Source organism: Liolophura sinensis, chromosome 1, assembly GCF_032854445.1.
Source record: "Liolophura sinensis isolate JHLJ2023 chromosome 1, CUHK_Ljap_v2, whole genome shotgun sequence".
Lineage (NCBI taxonomy): Eukaryota > Metazoa > Mollusca > Polyplacophora > Chitonida > Chitonidae > Liolophura > Liolophura sinensis.
Window position 1 is genome coordinate 63111843 of NC_088295.1, and position 22187 is coordinate 63134029.

Consider the following 22187-nt stretch of genomic DNA (forward strand, 5'->3'; position numbering starts at 1 on the left):
GTGAGGTTTGTGGGGGTAGAAAACCGGACAAAACCACTGCCAGTCGAGAGATGGATTCAAACACGCGACCCTACTGGTCAAGAATCTGATAAGCGTAGCCACCTAGCGCTAACGAGAGAGTCTCCCACCTCTGCCCTCATACGGACACCCACCACATAATTTATTTATGGCAATTCATCATCAACCCCATCAGCCATCAGATGGCTGTTGGCGTCACGTCATCGCTCCACCGTGTCTGAGGCAACTTGCCGATAGATGCAATGATCGTCTTCAACAGCATATATCAGATAGAAATAGAACGGAGAGTTCATTCAAAATGATGTCTTGGCTTCGCACTGAGAGTAGTCTCCCTTACTTAATGAGTGTTTAACTTACGAAGGCCATTGTGTGCATGGGAAGTTACACAAGAGACGATACCGAAACTTGAGAAGAGCCTGCCAGAGTATAACTGTCACTTGACAACACTGTGGGTGGGTAATTGTGTGACTTAACTCTCCCCCCACGCACATTAAGATGAACAAAATGCCCGGGCTGTAAGTTAGTTAGGAACATCTACCACCCACACCTCATCTGCATCCGGCCGAACGATAATAGCTGCCAGTATATGGGTTGATTACGATGGAGGACTCCCTAAATGATAAGGGCATACAGTATCTAAATATCGAATGGACACGAAAAAACGTTACATTGCATTACTGCGATAACGGTAGTACTTTTATTTATAGTAAACCTTATGTTAACCAGATGCACAAGTAAATAGCTAAAGAAGGGAAAATGCGAGGGAGTTTCTACAAGGAGTGGTGACTCAATTTCCATTCTCATTTGACAAATTATTCCCAGGGCCTCTTAATCGTTTGACAGATATAAACCTCACCGCGGCTTCGTACTTAATAGGAGTTAATTACCTTGGGAAACTTTGAAATTTGTCAATAAAATGGAAAGTTTACACGAATAAGAAAAACTTGGAAGACACCTATGCCGATTGAAACTTGAATCGTTCCACTTTACACTAACTATAGTCCGTGTGTAATGACGTGTAATGATTTATTGTTTGGTGCTCTTCTGTTATAGATATGTACAAATATTTTGGTTTAAATGACGGAAGTCAGGATTTTGTGTACCAGAGGAAACTGACAACATCTGGTGAAACCAGGCGCTTGGTATCGAATTTTATGCCATGTCAGTCAAAATATAAAATACTGTTTGACAGCCTTTTTGGGGTAGTTGAAAGGCCTTATTAATGATGTCGTCAACTTTCAGTCCCAAATGTAAGTGAGAAGGTCTGGCAAAACCTTCGGATGGCCGTGGGATTCTCCCGGGCTTTGTCCTGTTCCTCCAGCCAGAATCCTGGCCGCCGTCGTATAGGTGAAATATTCTTACGTATAGGACGCAAAAAACACCAATCAAATAAATAAATACGGTCAGTACCAAAAAACTAAGCAGGACCTCTTATTGGTCAAAAATTGGTGGCCAGTCGCTAAAGGCACAGTTGACTTCCTTATACACAATTGGAACTTATCGAACTTTGCCTTTTGAATGAAAGTGTAACGCTGTAACACTTATGTATATCATACGGTTTGTACCAAACCTATTGTGCTACATGTGCCAACAAATATCATGGTGGTGACAAACAGACATCGGTGGTCCTTTCACTTTCATGTTTTCACCCTATCGTTTAGGATACAGTTACAAGTTACAGGTGTTGTCCATGGAAGTAAAGATTTCTAGAATTCAAGTATTTTTTCACAACGAAGCTCCCTCCACCCCCACACCACACCTGCCATCTCTCATGCTGATTTTAGATGTTCGATCTCAAATTTCATGCTACCGCCAGAAGGATAGCTTGTAGCTGTTATTTTTCACTGTACGCTACATATAGTGTATTAAGTACTTAACGTCGTACTTAACAATTTTTCAGTCATATAACGACGAAAGAATGAGTGCATGTAATGTGCCTCATTGTTGCAGGACGGATTTCCACCGTTCTTTATCTAGTGTTGCTTCACTGAGACGCCTTATGGAAGGCAAGTACGCCACAACGCCCAAGCCTTTATTCTGAGACGGGTCAACCGGTCGTTGCACTATCCCCTTCACGCTGAACGCCAAGCGGGGAAGTTACAACTTCCTCTTTTAAGGTCTTAAGAATGACTCCACCCACGATTGACCCTGGATCTACCGCAACGACTGGTTGACCCGTATCAGTATAATGGCTCGGGCGGGGCGGCTTACTTGCCTTCGGTAAGTCGTCTCATTGAAGCAGCACTAAATAAAAGATCGGTGGAAATCCGTCCTGCAACAAGGAGCCACATTGCACGTACATGCACCCTAATGATTCCTTCGTCGCCATATGACTGAAAAATTGTTGAGTACGACGTTAAACCCCAAGCACTCACTCACTCACTCTTTTTACCACGCCCTTCAATGATCTCCATATAACCGCCGAGGAAAGCTAGATAATATACTTATACTGTATTCCCAAAACGATAGACGCAATGCGTAAGATCGCACTGGACCCACCGTGATCACATTATATCTGGAATTCCCTTATCCCTTAGTTTTCCTCCCACACCTTAATTAGAGCATTCCACCACCGCCAGAATTAGCTGAGCGGATTGGTCACTAAATGAGCGTGCTATCTGGAGGCGTGCGAATACAAACTAATAGTATTATGTGCTATTAAACTGAGCTCAGACCTTATCAGAAATGTTGTATTTTTATATATATGGGTGGTTATGAGGCAATGCAATAAGTCTATAAGAGGAATCTGTGTTCGTGTTGGCATATACTTTGCGGATGTTTACAGAGGAATATCAGAATCCACTCAGTTTTATAAGGGGGCGTTACCAGACAGTGTTAGAGACACGTGCACGTACTGAAATACAAAGCCGTTCTTCCGATCTGCTGTTCACTGTATTCTCTCTAAATACAGGGTTGTTATATCTCGGGCAGCCGTAATCGGCAAGCAAACAGCAATCTTTAAACCAGTCGCAAAGACTGAGAGTTGGTTATGACCATTCATAATTAGTTTGTTAAACTATGATAACGGTGTTCGAGACCGCACAGCGCTTTGCGGTGAAATGAAGTGTTGTCCACACTGGATATGGTTACCAACAATACATCATCAATGGCCGTGCCGTGACCGCAGATAAATTTAGATACTTCCGTTTAGCACTAGATGTCGCTTTTGATCCCATCCGTAAATATGAAATCTGCAACGCATATGCGTGGGAATGAAACGCTAACAATACATTGATAATATGGCACTTCAAAAACATGCCCAGCACTTTGTCACCAGGATGTCCACCTAAATCTCACTAGAGCACACCTGTGGTTTATATTACATCTTTGTTACTAGCTGCACATCGCTGAAAGTAGAAACTCAACAAATACCGTTCAAACCAACAGCATAGTCCTATACATGTATAGTCATGCATCAAAAGTAGATCACTGCTTCAAATATTCATGTAATCTGTCTGTATAATTCTTTCGATCGCTTTACCGCCAATCAGGCTTTTCTTGGAGGACACAAACACGTTGTCTCTCGAATGTACATGCACAGACGCAATTATTTGGCAGATAAGTAAATCTCGTAGCGTCTATAATAATGTCATATAGCTTATATACTAACGGAAGTTCGTCAGTGCATTTGTTTAAAAATATTCTAGAACGAAGGGAATTATCTAATGTTTTAAAAAGAATTTTTTATCTTCGATACATACATGTATTTGCCAGCTTCCTTTTATATTTTCATGAATTGATTGTAAGAATAGCCACCAGTAATATTTTTTCTGTAAGCCTTGCAGCCCAAATGACTAAATGAATTGGTATATTTTTGTTTGTTTGCTTGCTTTGGATATAACTTCGTTTACAACATTATTCCGGTCATAGCATGACAATCTATGTTTGTAGGCGGTTGATCCCCGAATCGATGTATAGTGTTCTTTATCGGATCACCATGCTGAAGACGCCCGGTATAACACTTCATCGCTGTATAATGATACTGGGCCGTCCATATCCTCACGGTATACTGAAATAGCAAGAACAGCAACGAATAGAAAGACTCTCACGTGTTAAATAGGAATCGACTCAAGCTTGAACCATTGTCTTCGGCTTACTAATCGGACGCTCTAAACTAAATGAATCAAATACTTTAGTGATTTTATCGCAAGACAGGAGCGTTAACTAAAGAGAATCGGTATAACTGATTGGTTGATTAACTGATCACTTTAACTAGATCAACTTATAGATGATCAATTTACTGATGATCCATCCATTTAGTCATTCGTTCGTTTATACTTTTGGTCACTCATTCAACCGTTGTTTTATTCACAAGAATGAATGTGCCGATCAGAATATGAGATCTGTGAGTTAGATTCTCCTTGGCATGTTTTTCAGACGCATTTCTTACTGACTTGACAGTGTAGACTGTGTCTGTATTCAGACAAAATGCCTTTTTCATCACAATCTTCCGTACAATGATGAAGGGCTTGTTTTGAATTTTAGTACACTCAGTCGACAGCTTGCTTTCCCTGCGCCCACACCCGCCTGCGATAATCACCTATGTTTCGATCATGAGTACTTTGTACAGATCCACCAAGCGTCTAAACAGCAGGACTCTCGTCTTTCCACGACCGAAAGACCAACCCTCACGAGATTGCTCACCCAAATGTCACGCAAGTAAAACAATCTTCTCGAAAACAGGCTGAATAAAAGGAGCTCGAGTATCTTTTTTTTTGATTCAGTTATCTGTAGAATGTGTCTCTTGGCCAGTTTGGGATGTGCCTCTATCACAGCTGACTCTCTTAATTATCAGCAACCACTTTCTTGGAAATCTTGCCTGGACATTATACACAAAGGCTGTCCGCCATGACGCATGTGCTTGGTGCCCATATGTGAGTCACTATTAGTATATTTACATAAGTAATCGATTGACTCATTGATGAAACAGCATTTTAGGTGTTAAGCAGTGTTTTGCCCTGGGTGATGCGGTCTTTCACGTTATAAAGTTGCCCAGATTATTAAAAGTGGAATACTTTTTGTTTTAATGACTGTTACTGGTGTACGTCTAAGATAACATCACTGCAAGAATGCATAATCAGAACAAAATTGTTTTGATCTCACAGGCTTTCAGCCAACTGGTCTCCCATCTATGAATCGATGATGATTAGCAGTGGAAAGCAACTCCAGCCAGATTGCAAACGAAGTTAACTCCCTTTAATAGTCAATGCACGCGAATCTTTTTCAAAAGGGAAGTAATTTTACTGCCATCTCTGGATTAATACCACGATAGAAATGATCTGTTGTTTTTTCTTAAAATTTCTTTACGCCAAACACATGATGGAATGTCAAATAAATGAAATGAAAACTTAATTAATTTTACTGAGAATATTATCGTCGATTCTCTTGGGCCTATGTTGAGAGGGGATAATACAGAAGTTGTGTAACTCCGAAAACCTATGACTTCGTTGTCACCCGAGGCATCACCAAGCCCTGGTCCCTACGCATTGTTTGCGACTGTGTATTAAATGTGATGACTCAGCATTTAGAGTAATTCTTGACCAGCAACGTCTAATACATTGCAACTAACATAACTGCATTTTGCGCCCCAAATCTGCTGAGGCAATAGTGTTAGGAAGCGTGTACGTTGACACGTTTTAAGATTGTACATTAACGCAAAAAGAAACTGACAAAGCCAAATTGACGATATGCCGGATTTCACAGGTAATACATTTGACCATTTTCCAACCACGACACTGTCATCACCGCTCTGATTTCACTCCCTTTACTCTCTTTTTCTGTATTTTAATCACAATGAGTCAAAACCTAGTCTTCGTTTTTCAGAGTTAATATATCAGTCGCGTTTTAGAATGGATAATGCACTAACGGCGATTTACACCTTTTACTTATTGAGAGCTTCATGCCTCGGTAGTGACTAGATTGATGTGTGGATCTGCTAAGAGAGCGGAGCCATTCATTGTTCGAAGCTGCACTTGTATTTCGTATACATCTATTTTTCCGATAAACGGTACCGCCATAAGCACACGAACTAGTGACGTAAGTTCCTGGATAAGGACAGATTCCATGTACTAGGGGGCATTTAAGTTGTATGTTACTAATTTAAGACTGAACTAATTCAATGTACTGGCGCTAATGCTTCGCTCCCAGTTCTGAACACGTAATCCTCCCCTTTACTGTTCTGGGAGCCTCAGTGGCAATCACTCCTGATCCTGTTTATGTGACCTTACTGGGAGTTCGTTTGAGATCACTTGCTTTACTCTAAGATGGCACACACTTTGAGTTCACTCTTCGAGTGAAAGCCGTGTCTGTCAGATGTGGGAAAGCTCATCGGTTATTTGTCAGCTGCTGGTGGTTTACTCCAGAAACTCATTAATGTCGTTGGTGTTTTACCAGTTTACAAAGCTTACTCACCTCACCAATTAACCGCCTAAACATATGATACAAAGTAACGTCGTTGTTATAGCTTGATTTAGTGAATTTGCGACAAACGACGAGATTTATTTCATGCGGTATATTATGCAAAACTCACTTTAAACTCACGTAAAACTCACTTTAAAAACCCGGATATAATTATACAGTAATATACTGGCATGTCTGGTATCTTCCGAATATAGATATTAACTGAATACGTACTAGTATTATTTTTATCTTTAACTGAAGTCAGGCATGTGTCTGAGCTGTAGTCACATAATCCTGATAATGGGCCTTTAAGACATTCCATCATGGGTTTGTTCTCCGGCTATTGTGTACGGCGAAATGTCGGCACTTCCTGCAGATCGTGGCATGAGAAGACAACTCTTGCTATCAAAATGCAGATATGTGCTCTTGTAGATACGAATTTGTGTAGTTCGCTACAGGTAGTTCCCAAAGATGTGTACTCTGTGTACAAAGTTTGGTGCCCATTTAAAATACGTACAGGTGCATGAAGATGCCGCTCCAAGGCACACATAAATGCACACGTGTAAACGTGCTACAATTAATGTGTACCTCTAGCCTAAGCAATTTGTTATAGAGCATAGTATGAAAGGAGAATAGCGTCAATCATTGAACAGGAAAAATTTTAGTGGTAGACCCTATTAGTGTCTACTCATCTACGTAATTTGTTTATTTGACGGGCTATATATCTATATAGCACGCTAGCGCAGCGTAATAACCCAGAAGCCTCTCACCAATGCGGTCGCTGTAAGTTCAAGTCCAGCTCATGCTTTCCCACTTCCCGTAAGCACCAAACTTTGTACACTTCCCGTAAGTGGGAAAGTCTGGCAGAAACCTGCGGATGGCTGTGGTTTTCCCCGGGATCTGCCCGTTTTCCTCCCACCATAATGCTGACTGCCGTCGTAGAAGTGAAATATTCTTGAGTACGGCGTAAAACACCAATCATATAAATATAAAAAATATTTATTTGACTGGTGTTCACATATACAACCTCGGCCAACTTTATCTATATGAAGTGAAATGGACAATCGAGAACACATGTGACCGTATTGTAGAGATCGACAAAGAGCTGATGGTATGTTGTATAACCAGATTTAAGCTGAAATTCAAGCACATTTTGGCCTTGAAAATCACCACCTTGGCACTTTCCCCATGCAACATGAGTGGTCAAGTACTGATTAATCCAGTCTTTCTGTATGTAGTTTGATGGTACGGCATGCTGTTGAGACAACGCTGTATATAAATTAAATATGTCGGCACTGGGACCATACTGCTGCAAAGGAGACACCGGCGTGATATGACGTAATTGAAGTAAACACTAAATACACTGCTGGTAAATTTAAATTCAAACATTTTTATTTCCAGTTGACGGCCTTGGATACTTCGCTTACACAAGGCCGGAAACACTTGCAATGGCGCCGTTGATTCTGTCGGATTTTGGATTCATTATTGGCTGTAATGAAGCCACGTGTCAGGGGTTATAACTGAGGGAGTGTTATGCACCTGCATGGGGTACTAATGATGACCTCGGGTCTCACCTGAGCTGTGAACCATAGGATCGAAGTGAACAATGGAATGCACAGAGACGTCTTAAGTAACTTAAGCAGCAAGGAGTCGCCTAATGGTTTCTTCAGTTTCCATGGAGAGCATTGATCATATTTACTCCATGACATTTATTTATTTATTTATTTTACTTATGTTTACTACCGTATTCTAAAGAGTTGGCCACTAAAACGACATTGGTCAGATTATGAATCGGAATAAATAACGGACCTGACATTACTCCTGACTTAAAGCCATAGTCGAAATAGGCAAAGTTGGATTCGAACTTGCGACCTCAGGGAGCTTATCGGGTGTGGCTAAAACAACTCTTTAGCTGACCGAGCAGAAAACACATTCTGTAGCAGAACATATGGGGCGCTAAAAAGAACGGCATATAAGTAAATTTTCACACGATTTCGCTCTGAGAAATTCATGTTTGGTGTCTTCTACATGATGACAGCAGCACTTTGATGGTATACGACTCGCCCTGTCGCAAGAAGACATAGTACTTTTCAAGTACATACCCTTCATCGTCGTATGACTGGGAAAATTGTTAAGTATGACATAAAAATCCAAGCATATATATCAATAATTATATATAAGTTTTTGGAAGGTAATGACGAATTTTGTCACTGGTGACGATATACACGCCAACTGGTGGAAGATAAATGGTCTTCAACGAACGACCTATGAGCCCCGTCGACCTATTGTCACCATGTCGAACAGTGAGAGCGGAGTAATCTAGAAATTCAGAATCCAAGACCGGGATTTCCTACAAAATACTACAGTTCTATGATTTGCCAGACAATATCATTACACACAGGGGGAGACAGACAAGTCGGAATAAAAAATACTTCCTTTTTATCTGTGCGTAAATAGCGTATATCCGTTGTTTGTGTCTTAGTCACAATGGCAGCTGGAAAAACGATTTGGGCCTTCTCAACCCGAAAGTCATGGTGATGGAAGTAAACTGTCATGTTCAACCATTGATTATAATAGGTGTGGGAACACCGTGGCCGAGGTTTGCCTGCTTAGTGACCCAGGAGCCTCTCAACGATGCGGTCGCTGTGAGTTCAAATCCAGCTCACGCAGGTCATACGTGGGAGGATCTGGCATCAACTTGCAGATGGTCGGGGTTTTCCCCGGGGTTCTGCCCGCTTACGTCCAATCATAATGCTGGCTGCCGTCGTATAGGTGAAATATTCTTGAGGACGGCGTAAAACACTAATCTGATAAATAAATAAATAAATAATAAGAGTAGTCTGTGTGTTTGTGTTTGTTTGTTTTGTTTTTTTTTTTCATGCATATTGTCATCTTTATGTGAGCTGTGTTGTGAGCTTTTTCACCCAGGTGTTCGTGATGATTAGAGTAGGGTATCCTAGGACCATGTGTATGTACATCCCTTCTGCGTAACTTCTGAATATGTCTTGCAATGTCCAATATGTTTCAAATTCATCCTTTTGGTAATGAGAACATATTTATTTGACTATTCCACCAATAACCAGACTTAAATTTATGATGGTGTGGGTAAAAATAAATCAGTCAAAACAAGAGTTTTCTGTGAACGAAGATTTCAACGTGAAATTCCTTTACTCAGGAGAGGTTCTTGTGCTCGGAGAGACTTTGGACACATTTTCAAGGAGACATTAGACTTAAGAGATCTTCAGTATTTTCCAGTGCTGACAATTTTACAGGCAATGAAAATTACAAGCTTGTTACAGAGTTACAGAACTTTCAATAAGTCTTGATATACATGTAACTATAACATCAGGCCACAATCTTCAGAGCAGTGGCCAGATCACGGCTTTGTCTTCGCGCTACTAAGATGTCTGAAAACCTTTTAATAAGATCGGCTCTTTGACTTAAATGACTAAACCTAAATGTAAATAACACCAAAATCAGTTCGAATTATGGAATGTTTACTAACGTTTATTCTGATGGTTTGGAAAAGAAATATCTTCGCCTTCAATTCCTTTCTCGTTATATAACTGTATTTCTTTCACCATTGTGTTGCTTGAAAAACACAAAAACCAGACATCTCACAAATACTTTTTCAGTATTTGTCAGTACATTACAAAAAAGTTTTACTTTTTGTTAACTAAGTGTCCAAAAACGATAATTCCATAGCAATATCAAAAAAGTCAGAAAGAATTTAACCTAGGTGCATTGAAAAATAACCTTATTACGTTTGGCAAAATGGCTATATAACTACTACATAGTTCTAAAGGACGGGCAGGAGCACTTTTTGTGACTATGACAAGAAAACAACTCAGCAACAGGAACGGCACATTCATCGTTTGACCCTGTGGTGTAATATTTCAACTATAAAAGTTGAATAACATTTTGTTGACAAAATTATAATATTTTCACATGAGGAATAAAATGCCACCATATTTTATTGCCACATCTCGAGACGCAATCGGACAGCGACGCCCTTAACGTCGTCCAAATGACATATATATATATATCTGAGTTTCAGACTAGCAACGGTTTATTTCCACCTTTAGGAGGAATACTTCTAAAGCTCTTTGTATGGTGGCCATTTTACCTTATTTTATAGCAAAGACAAATTTTTCATTTCAGATGAAATGATGAAAAGACTTTTCTTTTTCGAGACAGTAGTTGAGAAATAAACAAAACAGACTGATTCGATTGAAATTGGATTTCGGGAAATTTTCTGCAATCCTTATTGATCCTACTCGTCTTCCGTAGATTAACAGATTCTCCTGATCCAGCTCCATGACTCTATTCACTGAGCTGAAATAGACAAAAGTAAGTAAGTTATTCTAATTGTGAGGAGAAATTGTTTAGGAAAGTCTTATCAAGTATTAAAATGTAAAATATATAATATCCACACGACATTTGTAGACAACATGATTATTTAACATCTTCTCAAAAAATAGATCTTAGTTCTTGTTAAATGATAGAAAACATTACTTGCGATTATGACAACTAGATGATTATGACCATCGCGCTAAGTTGAGTTAACATGCAATTATACTTGTGGTGAACCGTCACGACACCATAACATTAGTAGTGGTGCAGCGACAAAGCATCAAAGGGAAATAACTATTCCTCACTGAACATAGAACGATTGTGTTCTATCCCTAAAGTGTTTCATAGTATACTAGACAATACATTCATGTATTTCATAGAACCACAACACTGGACTTCTTCCAGAAACAAAAGAAAAAAATAACAATTTTCAAATTTTACGGCGAGATTGCATGTCTTTTCTTGGCAATAACGCCTATCTCAATGCCAGAGATGCTTGTAGGATTCTGCAAGCCACGTTTGCTTCATGTTTCCAAATATTTAAGTTTGGAGAAAAGTTTAATCCCATAAGTCCCACGCGATTCAAGTCGCTTCACACACAATCGGTACCACCCACGCAAACAGTAATGAGGTAACTTGGAATGCCTTGACTAGCCATGTGCAAGAGTCTCCTCCAGACAGGTTTCATCAACAGAAAAACCCTTCCTTTAATTCTATAGTAATTGTAAAGCACAAGTAGAGTCAATCCTAAGAAGGAGATTTTCTTTTAATTTTGCAGCATTTTAATATCACAAGTAACGGCAATAATTCTTCGAATTAACACTATTTGTATTTTACATGAAAATTTCTAATGGAGCTACCGAATTACTCTTTTACTATTTTTGTTAAATGAAACAATATAAGTGAAATATTCTTGTGCACAACGTAAAGCAACAATTGACTAAACCAATATAAAAAGTTTAAAAAGGTAGAAATTCCTGAAGCCGTCTTGTTTGCTTATTTCTGGTCCTGAAAACCAATAGCCAGTGGTCACCGAATCCAGGTAGGAAACTGGAAAGAGTTTATATATGCGCTGACAAGGAAATGACTATTGTTAATATAGACGCCTGTATAAAAGTTACTGAGTCATTTCAGGCTGACATTTATTGAAATTCAGGCCAGGTTTTGATGTTCATGTAATCAGTAATTCATAAGAATGGTAGAGGTTTACCTCTTGATGTATTTGGGCAAAATGTGTCCAGCATTATTCTGGAAGTTCGTATCTAATCAGCGATGTATTACGAAACTCAGTCAGCCAGAGGGTATGTACGTTTCATGTATGTATGTAAAATCATCTTATTATGTACACTTTATATGAATTAAATCATTATAAATAGAAGTACCACGAGTAATGTGGCCTTAGGCTAAGGCCTAATAACCTCCACCTACTTGACCAATTAATTATACCCGTGAGGTCTGTCCACTAATGTAATACCGATGAGTGAGACCATGCTGAAATAATTGATCAAAACTTCGCATGATTATTTCAAGGCACGCCTTGATTATCTCTCGTTGGTCAGTTGGACCGAACCGGAAACGAGATGACCGTCTGCTTATTTTAATTAATTTATATACCTTATTCAGCAGACACTTTCTGAAGATCACTATCAACACCTAGTTGGTTCTCAGAATATATGACAACTCGACCGTTTGGACTGATAGCAAACAGAAAGAATGAAGGGAAGTTTACTTTGACCGACCGGAGAGGCCTTCCCATCTTTACCCAGAAATCGTGGGTTGAATCTTTGTTCAGCGTTTCTGCCAAGATTCGCCTCACTTTATTTTGTGTCAATTTGACAGACACTGAATGTTTTGCGTCAATAGTGGAGGCCAGACCACTGACCTCTGGCCGAGGCTATAACTTATAGAATTGCCCACAGAACAATAACTGCCTTCCCAGATTTATGACTTTATTAACCCATTCAACCGTGTAAGTCCAAGGCAGCAACTGACGATCTAAAATTTCAACGATCGTCAATTCCGGACAAACCTATGCTATCAATCAGATTATCAACGCCTAAATTTTCAATCAATTACAAGAGTATGGGATTCAGTTTATTAGTACAACTGCTTGGAATTAAGATTTTTTTCAGCTATTCTCTGAATATGAAAGGAGTTAAAAATTCCTGTGTACTGCTGTAAACCGATGTCACAATTTTGTATATGCCATACACGAACAGCAGTCAGCAGTATATCTGCCCTCAACTAAAATTGACATCCTGTGTTAATAATTGCAAGACAAATTTCCAAAACAACGTTCAACACAAACCACCAAAGAGCTAAGAAAGTATATAAAGAAAGAAATTAGGATGTATTTATGCCAAGAGAAAGCAGTCAAGAGTTTTCAGTAATGATGAAAAGAAGTGAATCAGTATCCAAATTGTGTATCATGCTATTTTATAAGTTGTCCTTAATTCATATCCAACCTGTGCGTTCCTGGACAGTTTTATCATAAGGATAATGTTTCGTGACTTGAGTGCCACTGCTGTTGGCTGACCATTGCCAAATGATCACAAGCTTGTCTTCAATTTCTCGGGATTTCTCCAATACGGGAGCTTCGTTGACGTCACCAGTCAATGTTAATGGTTTATTACTAGCAATGATTACACATCTCGAGGACTCCAGCGTCCTAAATCGACATTTTATTGGTTAAATCACTGGCTCTTCACACAAGAAGCCTATCAATACTGAGACACGAACATCAGAGGATTCCTACCTTGCATGTATAGCGTGCAGTCAGAGTATTGTGTGTGAACAATTAGGTAGATACAAATATTTATTGTCTTCTGTACGTCCATCTACTTGATTTTCCTGGCTGCACGATGTCTGGACTACAGGTGCACAATTGCTATGATCTGAGAACTTTCGGTATTGTGTCGGCCATTACTATATTCATGACAAGTTAAGGCTCACGGATACCCTCATCTCAGGCCCAAATCTGAAGTTCTTAACGTAGTACACTGTAGGCACGAAACATCCGTGGATACCTTAGCACATTGATTAAGCATGGGATGGGTGGGGAAGGGGGTTAAAAAGGAGAAACATCGGAAAACTATCCTCGCCCCCAGCAAAGTGGTATGAGTGGTGCAGTTTTTTTTCTTTTGGTTCTTTCCTATGAAATGTTTCTTAGAATTGAGCCGCCATCAAAACAAAATTGACATCATCACTATAAAAGGTAGAACGGGCTGTATACATTTGCCACATCAAATATATACATGTGTGGCTTGTGGGCAGCCCTAATCAACACAGCAAGGTCCCGTTGTACAGCACTCCTAGTAATTCTAGATTAGTGATGTCTATATAGATTGCTATTAACAGCGATGCATTATTTTAACTATTAAATTCTGTTTTATCCATGATAATAAAAGTAGGGGGGGGGTGGTATAATTTGCTACTATATATTTATTTTATTTATTTGATTGGTGTTGTACGCCGTACTTAAGAATATTTAACTTATACGACGGCGGCCAGCATTATGGTGGGAGAAAACCGGGCACAGCCCGGGGGAGACCCACGACCATCCGCAGGTTGCTGGAAGACCTTCCCACTTACGGCCGGAGATGCTAGTATATAACCATTTAAATGAAATGTTAGACTAAAACCCTTAACTGGGGTTAACTCATCCACCGAGAACAAAGAACAACTTTTTCAATATTTGATTTAATTTTAAGTTTCATCCTGTAGTTTTCCTATTTAGGTCATTGAACCCATGGAGATAGCTTCTGTCATATTTTCTTTTATGTAACGTGTATTTACAAGTTTAGCTGTATTTTTCTAAGCCCGAAGGCATCATTTTCCCTGCACCGCAGATTGTTTGCCCGACTGTAGTCTAGAGACGCACCAATATATCCTTCTGAAAACATTCAGGAAAAAATGAAGAGCCTATCCAATCATTTTCCGATAACCATGCCAAGCTGACAAGTAGCGTTTGTTTAATATTTGGGTATATGAAATGTACCGCATCGATTTTGTGTTTGCCCACATTAATTGCAATTATGGATCAATTATAGGACCAGTCAGGCGGGAGATGGGTCATCTGCTCGCGGACTATAATACCTCTTCAGTGTGTATATCTTATTGAGTGATTTGGCAAAAACAAGGATTACCCGACGAGTCGCAAATCTTTACCTGAGGGACGATTGTATTTCTCTGGAACGTGAGTGGATTTTACCTCACAGAGTGACCCATTATACAAATGCGTAGTTGTCACGCAAGGCGGTAACAAGATTTTTCAACACATCCAATAACTGTATACCTGATTGACTGATTGATAGGTGACTGACGAATTCAATTTATTCATTTATCTGACTTGCTTAAAGTCAAAATAGAGCTATGTTTACGAGTGGAAGAAAGCGGAGTGGCCTGGGAAACTACCAACTTTTGGTAAATTACTTATCACCTTTCTCACGGATCACTTGACGTATATAGACACTAATGGAAGACAGGAGATCTTCAAAGAACTTTAATGTGCTTTAATGGCCACACGAGTGCCTTGTCACCAATTCCCCAACCGCAGAGAAGGCGGTAGAATTCAAAAAGTCCCTGCCCAAGGATAGGACTGAACCTGCACCTTGAGTCGATTGAAAGATAAGCGCCAAACACTCGTCCATGACATGCTCCCTGAGGGCTTTGTGAACGAGTAAATCAGAATATGTAAAATGCCTGGATAACTGGTTGACTGACCGACTGACTGGCTGATTCGCTGACTTATTACTCTATTTGTTTGATTGGTGTTTACGTCATACTGAAAAAAACGGCCAGAATCATGGTGGGAGGAAACCCGGCAGAGCTTGGAGGAAGGGCACGTTTGTCCTTAGATTTAGAGTGATTAATTGTATAATTGAATATCGTTGCCTGTGTCGTGGAACATTTGATAAAATTTGAAATCTTGCTGTTCTGTGTCATTTATAATTTACGTCATACGGAGTTTTTGTTACGTTAGTTGTTACGTTTTTTGCTTATCTCAGAACGGAAATGATGTTTCTACAATTAAACGAGTCAGGCTGTGTATTAATCTGGACGATGGTATTTTGAATAAGTCTAATGCTTTTAATAAACTGAAACATGCAAAGAAGGATAGCGAAAACCAGCAAACATTGTCAAACAAGATCATCTCGTTTCAAAATACTTTAGAGACATTCATTATTAATTCAGGTGAATTTGGTTATGCATAATGAATATCAAATTGCTGTGTTATCATAGCCTAATAACAATTTTATTTTCAATAACTCTGAGGTCCTCCTAATAACAACCGGTCTATTGATATTACTCTACTATTAAAGCCCTGCACGCCTCTGTCGACGAGATGCCAGCAGGGGAACTCGCTAACTCATTTATCAAACAGCTGGGATGATTTTTCTGAAAAAATTTACAACATAAAGTACATGAACACTGATGCAATCGTGCAACTTTCTAGATGGACAATTGGAAAATGTCCTCAGGGGGAAAAGAACTATGGTCTCTTAAAGTCCAAAAATTGGATTTCTGTATTTTACATACATTTGGGATGGTCTGGTTTATGGAGAAGTGTGTGCGCGTGTGTGTGTGTGTGTCTGTGGAAAGGAGGAGAAGTACAATACTCCAGGAAACTACCGTTCTTTGCGAGTTTCTGGCTTTCACGAATCCTTCCACAAAAGCGTTAAGATGAAACCGAATCCGAACCAGTGAGAGCAGGATTCGAACCTGCCACCACGTTCATCAAGGGCAAATCATCTGACAAAGGGCAGTGTGGTCCGATTTGCCAACGAGTGCCCATGACTCGAGTCCGTTCATTCCAAATGAGACAATGGATATGCTACACAAATACCTGAGGAAAAGAAGCGTAGAATTTGTTGAACGACAAAAAGTCCCTAGTTGGCAGTTTGACAAGAAAGCCACCCCAACATTTACCCTGTTCCCTATTCAAGTGTAAATCAGACATAGTTTTTTCAAACGACCCCAGATGTAAAACGACAACTAATCACGAATACCTAATAAACTGACCCCTGTAACTCCCACTGTCACCTATAGGGATAGGGTATTGTAAATTCTTAAAATTGTAAAACCAAGATTTCCGCTGCGGTGACAAAACACTAAACATAGACAGAAAATCTCCTCTCGCATTCAAGAGTTTTCTTCCACTCTAAAAAGAAACTAATCAGTGGTAAAAATTTTTAGAAAGGTTTTTCCATCATTCATTCTTCAAACACATGGTTGCCAGGGGTTTCTGTTGCCAAAAACACAATCAGAGGAATCTCACTGGTTAAGTTGGCAAAAGAATCAATTTTTCCGCAGAATGTAATCCAGTTGTGCTTCAATCCATGATTGCACAACCTTCGTAAGATAAATCAAAACTAAACCTAGGTAAGAGATATCAATATTGCTTGCCAAATCATACATTACTGCGTGAAGAAATTGGCGTCTGGAATCTCTCAGTTCAGTAACATTACAACTTTTATCGAAATTCACATGACATGTCTCGGTTATCCTTTAACGACATTGGTTATCTTGAAGCTCCATATGCTGCGAAATGTTTTATAAAGAAAGAATAAATGATATGCACTGTATATTAACTTATGTATATCCAAATATGGATGTCTACTTTGTTTATTATATTTATTGAAATGAACCGTACTAAAGAATTTTTCACTTATACGACAACGGTTCTGAAGGTTTCTGAGTGGAAGATCCAGGCTTGAAAGCATCTTTGACCTAAAGAGCCTCTCAGGAGATAAACGCTAAGAAGCAGTTTGGATGGTTTACTTTCGCAGTTCATGCCACCCATCGGTTTAGGCCTTGAGAATAATAACTATTTCTAAGCCCGTAAAAGTGGAAAATATTAATTGTGTCCAAACATTTTGGACAAATCTCGTACTTGATCAGTAACTTGTCTCGGTGAAGTCATGTACCATGTTTTAATTCAACATAACGAACTGTTTTGAAAACAAAAAGGTATACAACTGAACAAAACGCCATGGCAATGGCGCCTCTGGTCCAAGTCAGATTGTATTCTCTTGTACCAGATGAGTAGGCCTACTACGTTACCAGATCACCACAACCTTCACCCAAATTACTTTAGGCGGGAAAACTTTAGGAAGTTCCCCGTTGCTTGAAGATGAACAAAACAACACGAAACTAGACCTTTAACTGTAGTTTGTTCAGGACTAAACGGCACGCAACAGCTTGTCATGGCGAAACAATGTACTACGCTTCAACATGACGATACACTCAGAAAAGCCCGAAAACTATATCGTACCTGTAGGGGAATAATGACCAATTATCTGATCTAATCGTGAAACTGCTCTTGGAGACAAAATCCTATTCAAACTGCCCATAGCAAAAGATCTTCGAAAGCAAATCGCACAAAAGCAATGTGACATTGTCACAAAATCTTATAATATTACAGATGTCCTATATCTATTAATGGCTTAGCGCTTACGAGCTGATATATTAGTAACCCACATCATGTATGATGTTAAACGCAACTTAATAATAAATAAATACAGAAAGCAGTGTGTCCCATGAATTAAACAGAACTGTAAAATCCACATGAAACAAGGCTTGAAAGCTACAGGTGTTTTTTCTAAGCGTCAGTGCTTTAAATCTATACTTACACTTAATCTGTCCAAAATCCTCAATAAATCCGCATCGGTAATGTGCGAGTCAGTTTCCGACAGCCCGACAGTCTCGTAGCTTTCTGGGTTATGCTCTCTTCTCTGGCGAATGAATTCCTTTACTAGCGAGGCAGGTGCTGTACTTTTGCTCAATAGATGCTTTAAGAACGCAGATTTTATAGCACTTCTTGATTTTGACATGTTTAAGTCGTCTCCTTCCGACCTTTTATTTCCTGCAAATAAACAGATATTTGAAAAATTATTATGCAACAAATTAAAGTGCTTATCTTTTTTATTTAAATTAGTTGCACAAGCAATAACAGTTTGTGTCTTCATATCTGTCCTGGTAAAAATATTTTAAAGTAAGTAAAAACACGTGAGCTTTAACAGATTTTGAAGGAAACTTTTTGTCCAAGTATCAATTCATTATGATGTCAAAAACAGCAGTTCAAATTTGAAACATTGTGGAAGGCGATAAAAAATATCGCACCACCATTTCTTACGCCTAACTCGTCCATTATTTTTTTCTACTGGTTTATTTGATCGATGTTTCTCACGTAAAATCGTTAGCCATCTGACAAACATTTTGGTTGATATAACCAAAGTTGGAATCGAACGAGCGGTCTCAATGGTCACAAACTCATGACCTAAATTAAACGATTCTTGCATTTATCGATAAAATATACTTCTTGTTTTTGTACGATAAGAATTTAAATTTCTTTCCTCAGGAATATTTCAACTAAACGATGGCTGTCAGCCTATTTGGATGTACATATCGCACAGAACCATGGCCAAGACCTGACAAATCTCATGACCTTATGTGGCGAAAGCTTGATTCGCACACCTCAATGGCCAAGATCTTATTGGTCGGAGTAAGGAGGAGGCTTCAGCCAACTGGTATATGGAAAAACTGCTAAAATAAGTCAAATTTCTCGACAATTATTTACAGGGGTTTTCACAGACGGTGCTCGTGAGGCTCTTTGGGCAGTCTTCGTGAAAGGAGGCTGATCTTTTACCAGTGTTGCGTGCAAGTTTGTATATCGCACCTGAGAAAGTATGTCAGTAACTTGCCAAAGGTCGGTGGTTATTGCAGGTATTCCGGTTTCTTCTATCCATAAAACTTAGCACCATGGTATAAGTGAGTGAGTGAATGAGTGTTTGGGGTTTAACGTCGTACTTAATAATTCTTCATCATATGACGACAAAGGAATCTTTAGTGTGCATTAATGTGCCTCCTGTTGCAGGACGGATTTCCACCGTTCTTTTTATAATGATACGGGTCAAGCTGTCATGCTGAACGCCAAGCGAGGAAGTTACAACTTCCTCTTTTACTGTCTTAAGTGTGACTCAACTCAGGGTTGACCCTGGATCTACCGTCTCCCGAAGCGGCCGCATTATCAGCTGTGCTATCGGGACCCGGTAGGCTGGTATATGTGAGTAAATGAATGAATAAATAAAGGAAAGTATGTTTGGAGTCTACATATGGATTCTCAGACGGACACAAAGCCGAACGAATGGCTGAGTGGCTGAAACCTTGAATTTGCTGATTGACACAGTTGACACTAGAGTAACACATTGGTGCATGTGTGAGTAAGTTTTACTCATTCGTGTACTAGCTTTGGAACCGAGTTTTATTGAGTTAATCTTTAGTCATCTATAGCATCTGGCTTGTTTTCGCTTTACAACTGTGATCGTTTTCATTCCCCCCACGCTCTGCCTCCCACACAGATATAGAAATTATTTTCCCTCAAAGCAGTGTTTGAGCCAGGCATATTGCCCGCATCTCAGCAGTATTCACCTCACAGCGATAACTGTTGACGAAGCCAGCCATACCGCTTCATGCCGCAACTTAGAAACCCAAAGGAATTGTTTGGTTGAATCTGAGCCGGTAATTTAGACGAAAGAACCGGTTTAGATACCTGTCAGCATAGCCGCTTTGCGGGTTTTTATCTGGCAGGCTTAACTGCGAAATGCAGAGTTTATCGATCACTTTGCAGCGTCTAGGCGTCTTTACTTCAGTGACAATACAATCGTCAGATGTCCGGCTTAAAGGGTCGAGTTCCGTTGTACAGTGACAGCAATTGCTAAAGAAGCAGAAAATGCAGGCTGCTATGGAGAAAAAAACAAAGGTTTCCAGTCCTCTTCGACACTTAGCATAAGACACTTCTCAGTGCCTTCAGTACTAGCCGTTCCCTGTCAATATGCTTTGTTATTAAGGATAATTGCAACATCTATGATAAAACTTCAAAGGTGTCCATGACCTGCCGAATCTTAAGTTCTTGAGTTGCACCAAGTGTGTCATTATTGTTCAACTTGCTTCAAAAGGCATTATCAGTGCGTTTAATAATTGCCTCCATTCATTCACAATGATTTTATATATGGTTCTTTTTCCCTTTTGTATTTTAAGGCTCGGGCTATTTAAATACCGTTTTCCTGTGGTAAATTTCAACAATTTTGTAAAAATGTCCTTTACCTACATACGTACACCAAATGTTTTAATGCTTTGTTGTCGGTGCATACTAAATGGCTTTTTCAAGGGAACCACAAACACCAAACGCTGACAATAGGCATCCGAGTAATTCCGAGTGTGACTGGGGAAGAGTTATTGCGTGACGGGTGCATTTTATTGCGTGATATTGACGTTTCCTCGCACCGCTTGGTGCCCTATTGTCTGATACCAGTCAATAAGGTCTTAGCCATCTAAACATTGAACGTTCCCAAGCAAAGTCCCTATTGCTGGCAAAACTGGTAGACGAGGTAAAAGCAGCTTTGGCGAAGAGCATTGTTCACCATTACATAGGGTGTACGTCTTCAAAGGTTTATACGATTTCCCAAGCTCACACTGTTTACTTTGTAACAAGGAGCAGAAAAAAGAACCCCCAGCTTGTTAAAATAAAGCTTTTCTAAAATGTTTTTCTTTTCTGTCGCGTGGACAATGATTTTTTTCGCGACCGCAATGGGTTCGAGACGCAGGGATCTCTCGTGGTCGGGTCTGTAGCGGTCGGGAATGAAAGAATGTGACCGGCAATACATTAACGAACGACCGGGTTGTGACTGCTGGCAACAGCAAGGAAATTCTCCCAGTGTTTGTGCTCTTGAGCCTGTAATAATTTAGAAAATAGCATTTAAGTTTACGCTGTGTTCAATCGATGAGGACCACAATGGTAAATCGTCAAGTAAAGTCGAGGGGCTAGTGTAAACAGATCACCGATCCTTGTGCTCTCCTATCGACCGCGGCCAATCAGAGTTATGTTAAGGGCACCGTGTTGCGGTGTATTCTGTCCAGAATAAAAGGGTGGTAAGTCTGCTCCGCCCAATCCACACAGAGAGCATGTCAGCTAGGTACTTTACAGACGGGAGTGTGGTATTCACGCATGCCACCCTTACCCTCGCACGACCCGGCCACTTAAGCATGCCCGTCTACCCTCGAGGTCGTGAAAAGCACTGACAACGTTATACATGCAAGGATGGTTTTGCATGAATTGGTCTCCAAACGTCAATCCAGACGGCTCCATAAAATCAAATTATTCACGACTATTCGTCGATTGTCCGTTATTTGATTTTCAATGAACCACACATCGGCACTCGACTGCCAAACTATTCAGCTTGAGTTAGGCGGTATTAGATGTAGAACCTATGCATTGCATGGGAGGATGCCATGCTTACAAAGCTTTCAAAACCTTTTAATTTTCAGCTGGAACAGTCAGCTAGTTTGTCCGTTAGTTGTCTGGTTAATATTTACAAATGCATTTTTTCCTCTGAGCTAATCACATGTATATACATGTA

The 22187-nt window shown here is 39.7% G+C and overlaps 1 protein-coding gene across 1 annotated transcript in view; it reads right to left on the reverse strand.

Moving 5' to 3' along the window:
• Nucleotides 1–9575: 9575 nt before the first annotated feature.
• The window catches only part of LOC135461539 (uncharacterized), a 31777-nt gene continuing 19165 nt past the window's right edge, over nucleotides 9576–22187 (reverse strand). Inside the window, exons 3-4 of the mRNA XM_064738680.1 lie at nucleotides 18402–18634; nucleotides 9576–10752 (exon numbers count right to left, since the gene is read on the reverse strand). Of these exons, the coding sequence (XP_064594750.1) occupies nucleotides 10741–10752; nucleotides 18402–18634 (245 nt within the window). The 3' untranslated portion in view covers nucleotides 9576–10740. The remainder of the gene's footprint in view (nucleotides 10753–18401; nucleotides 18635–22187) is intronic.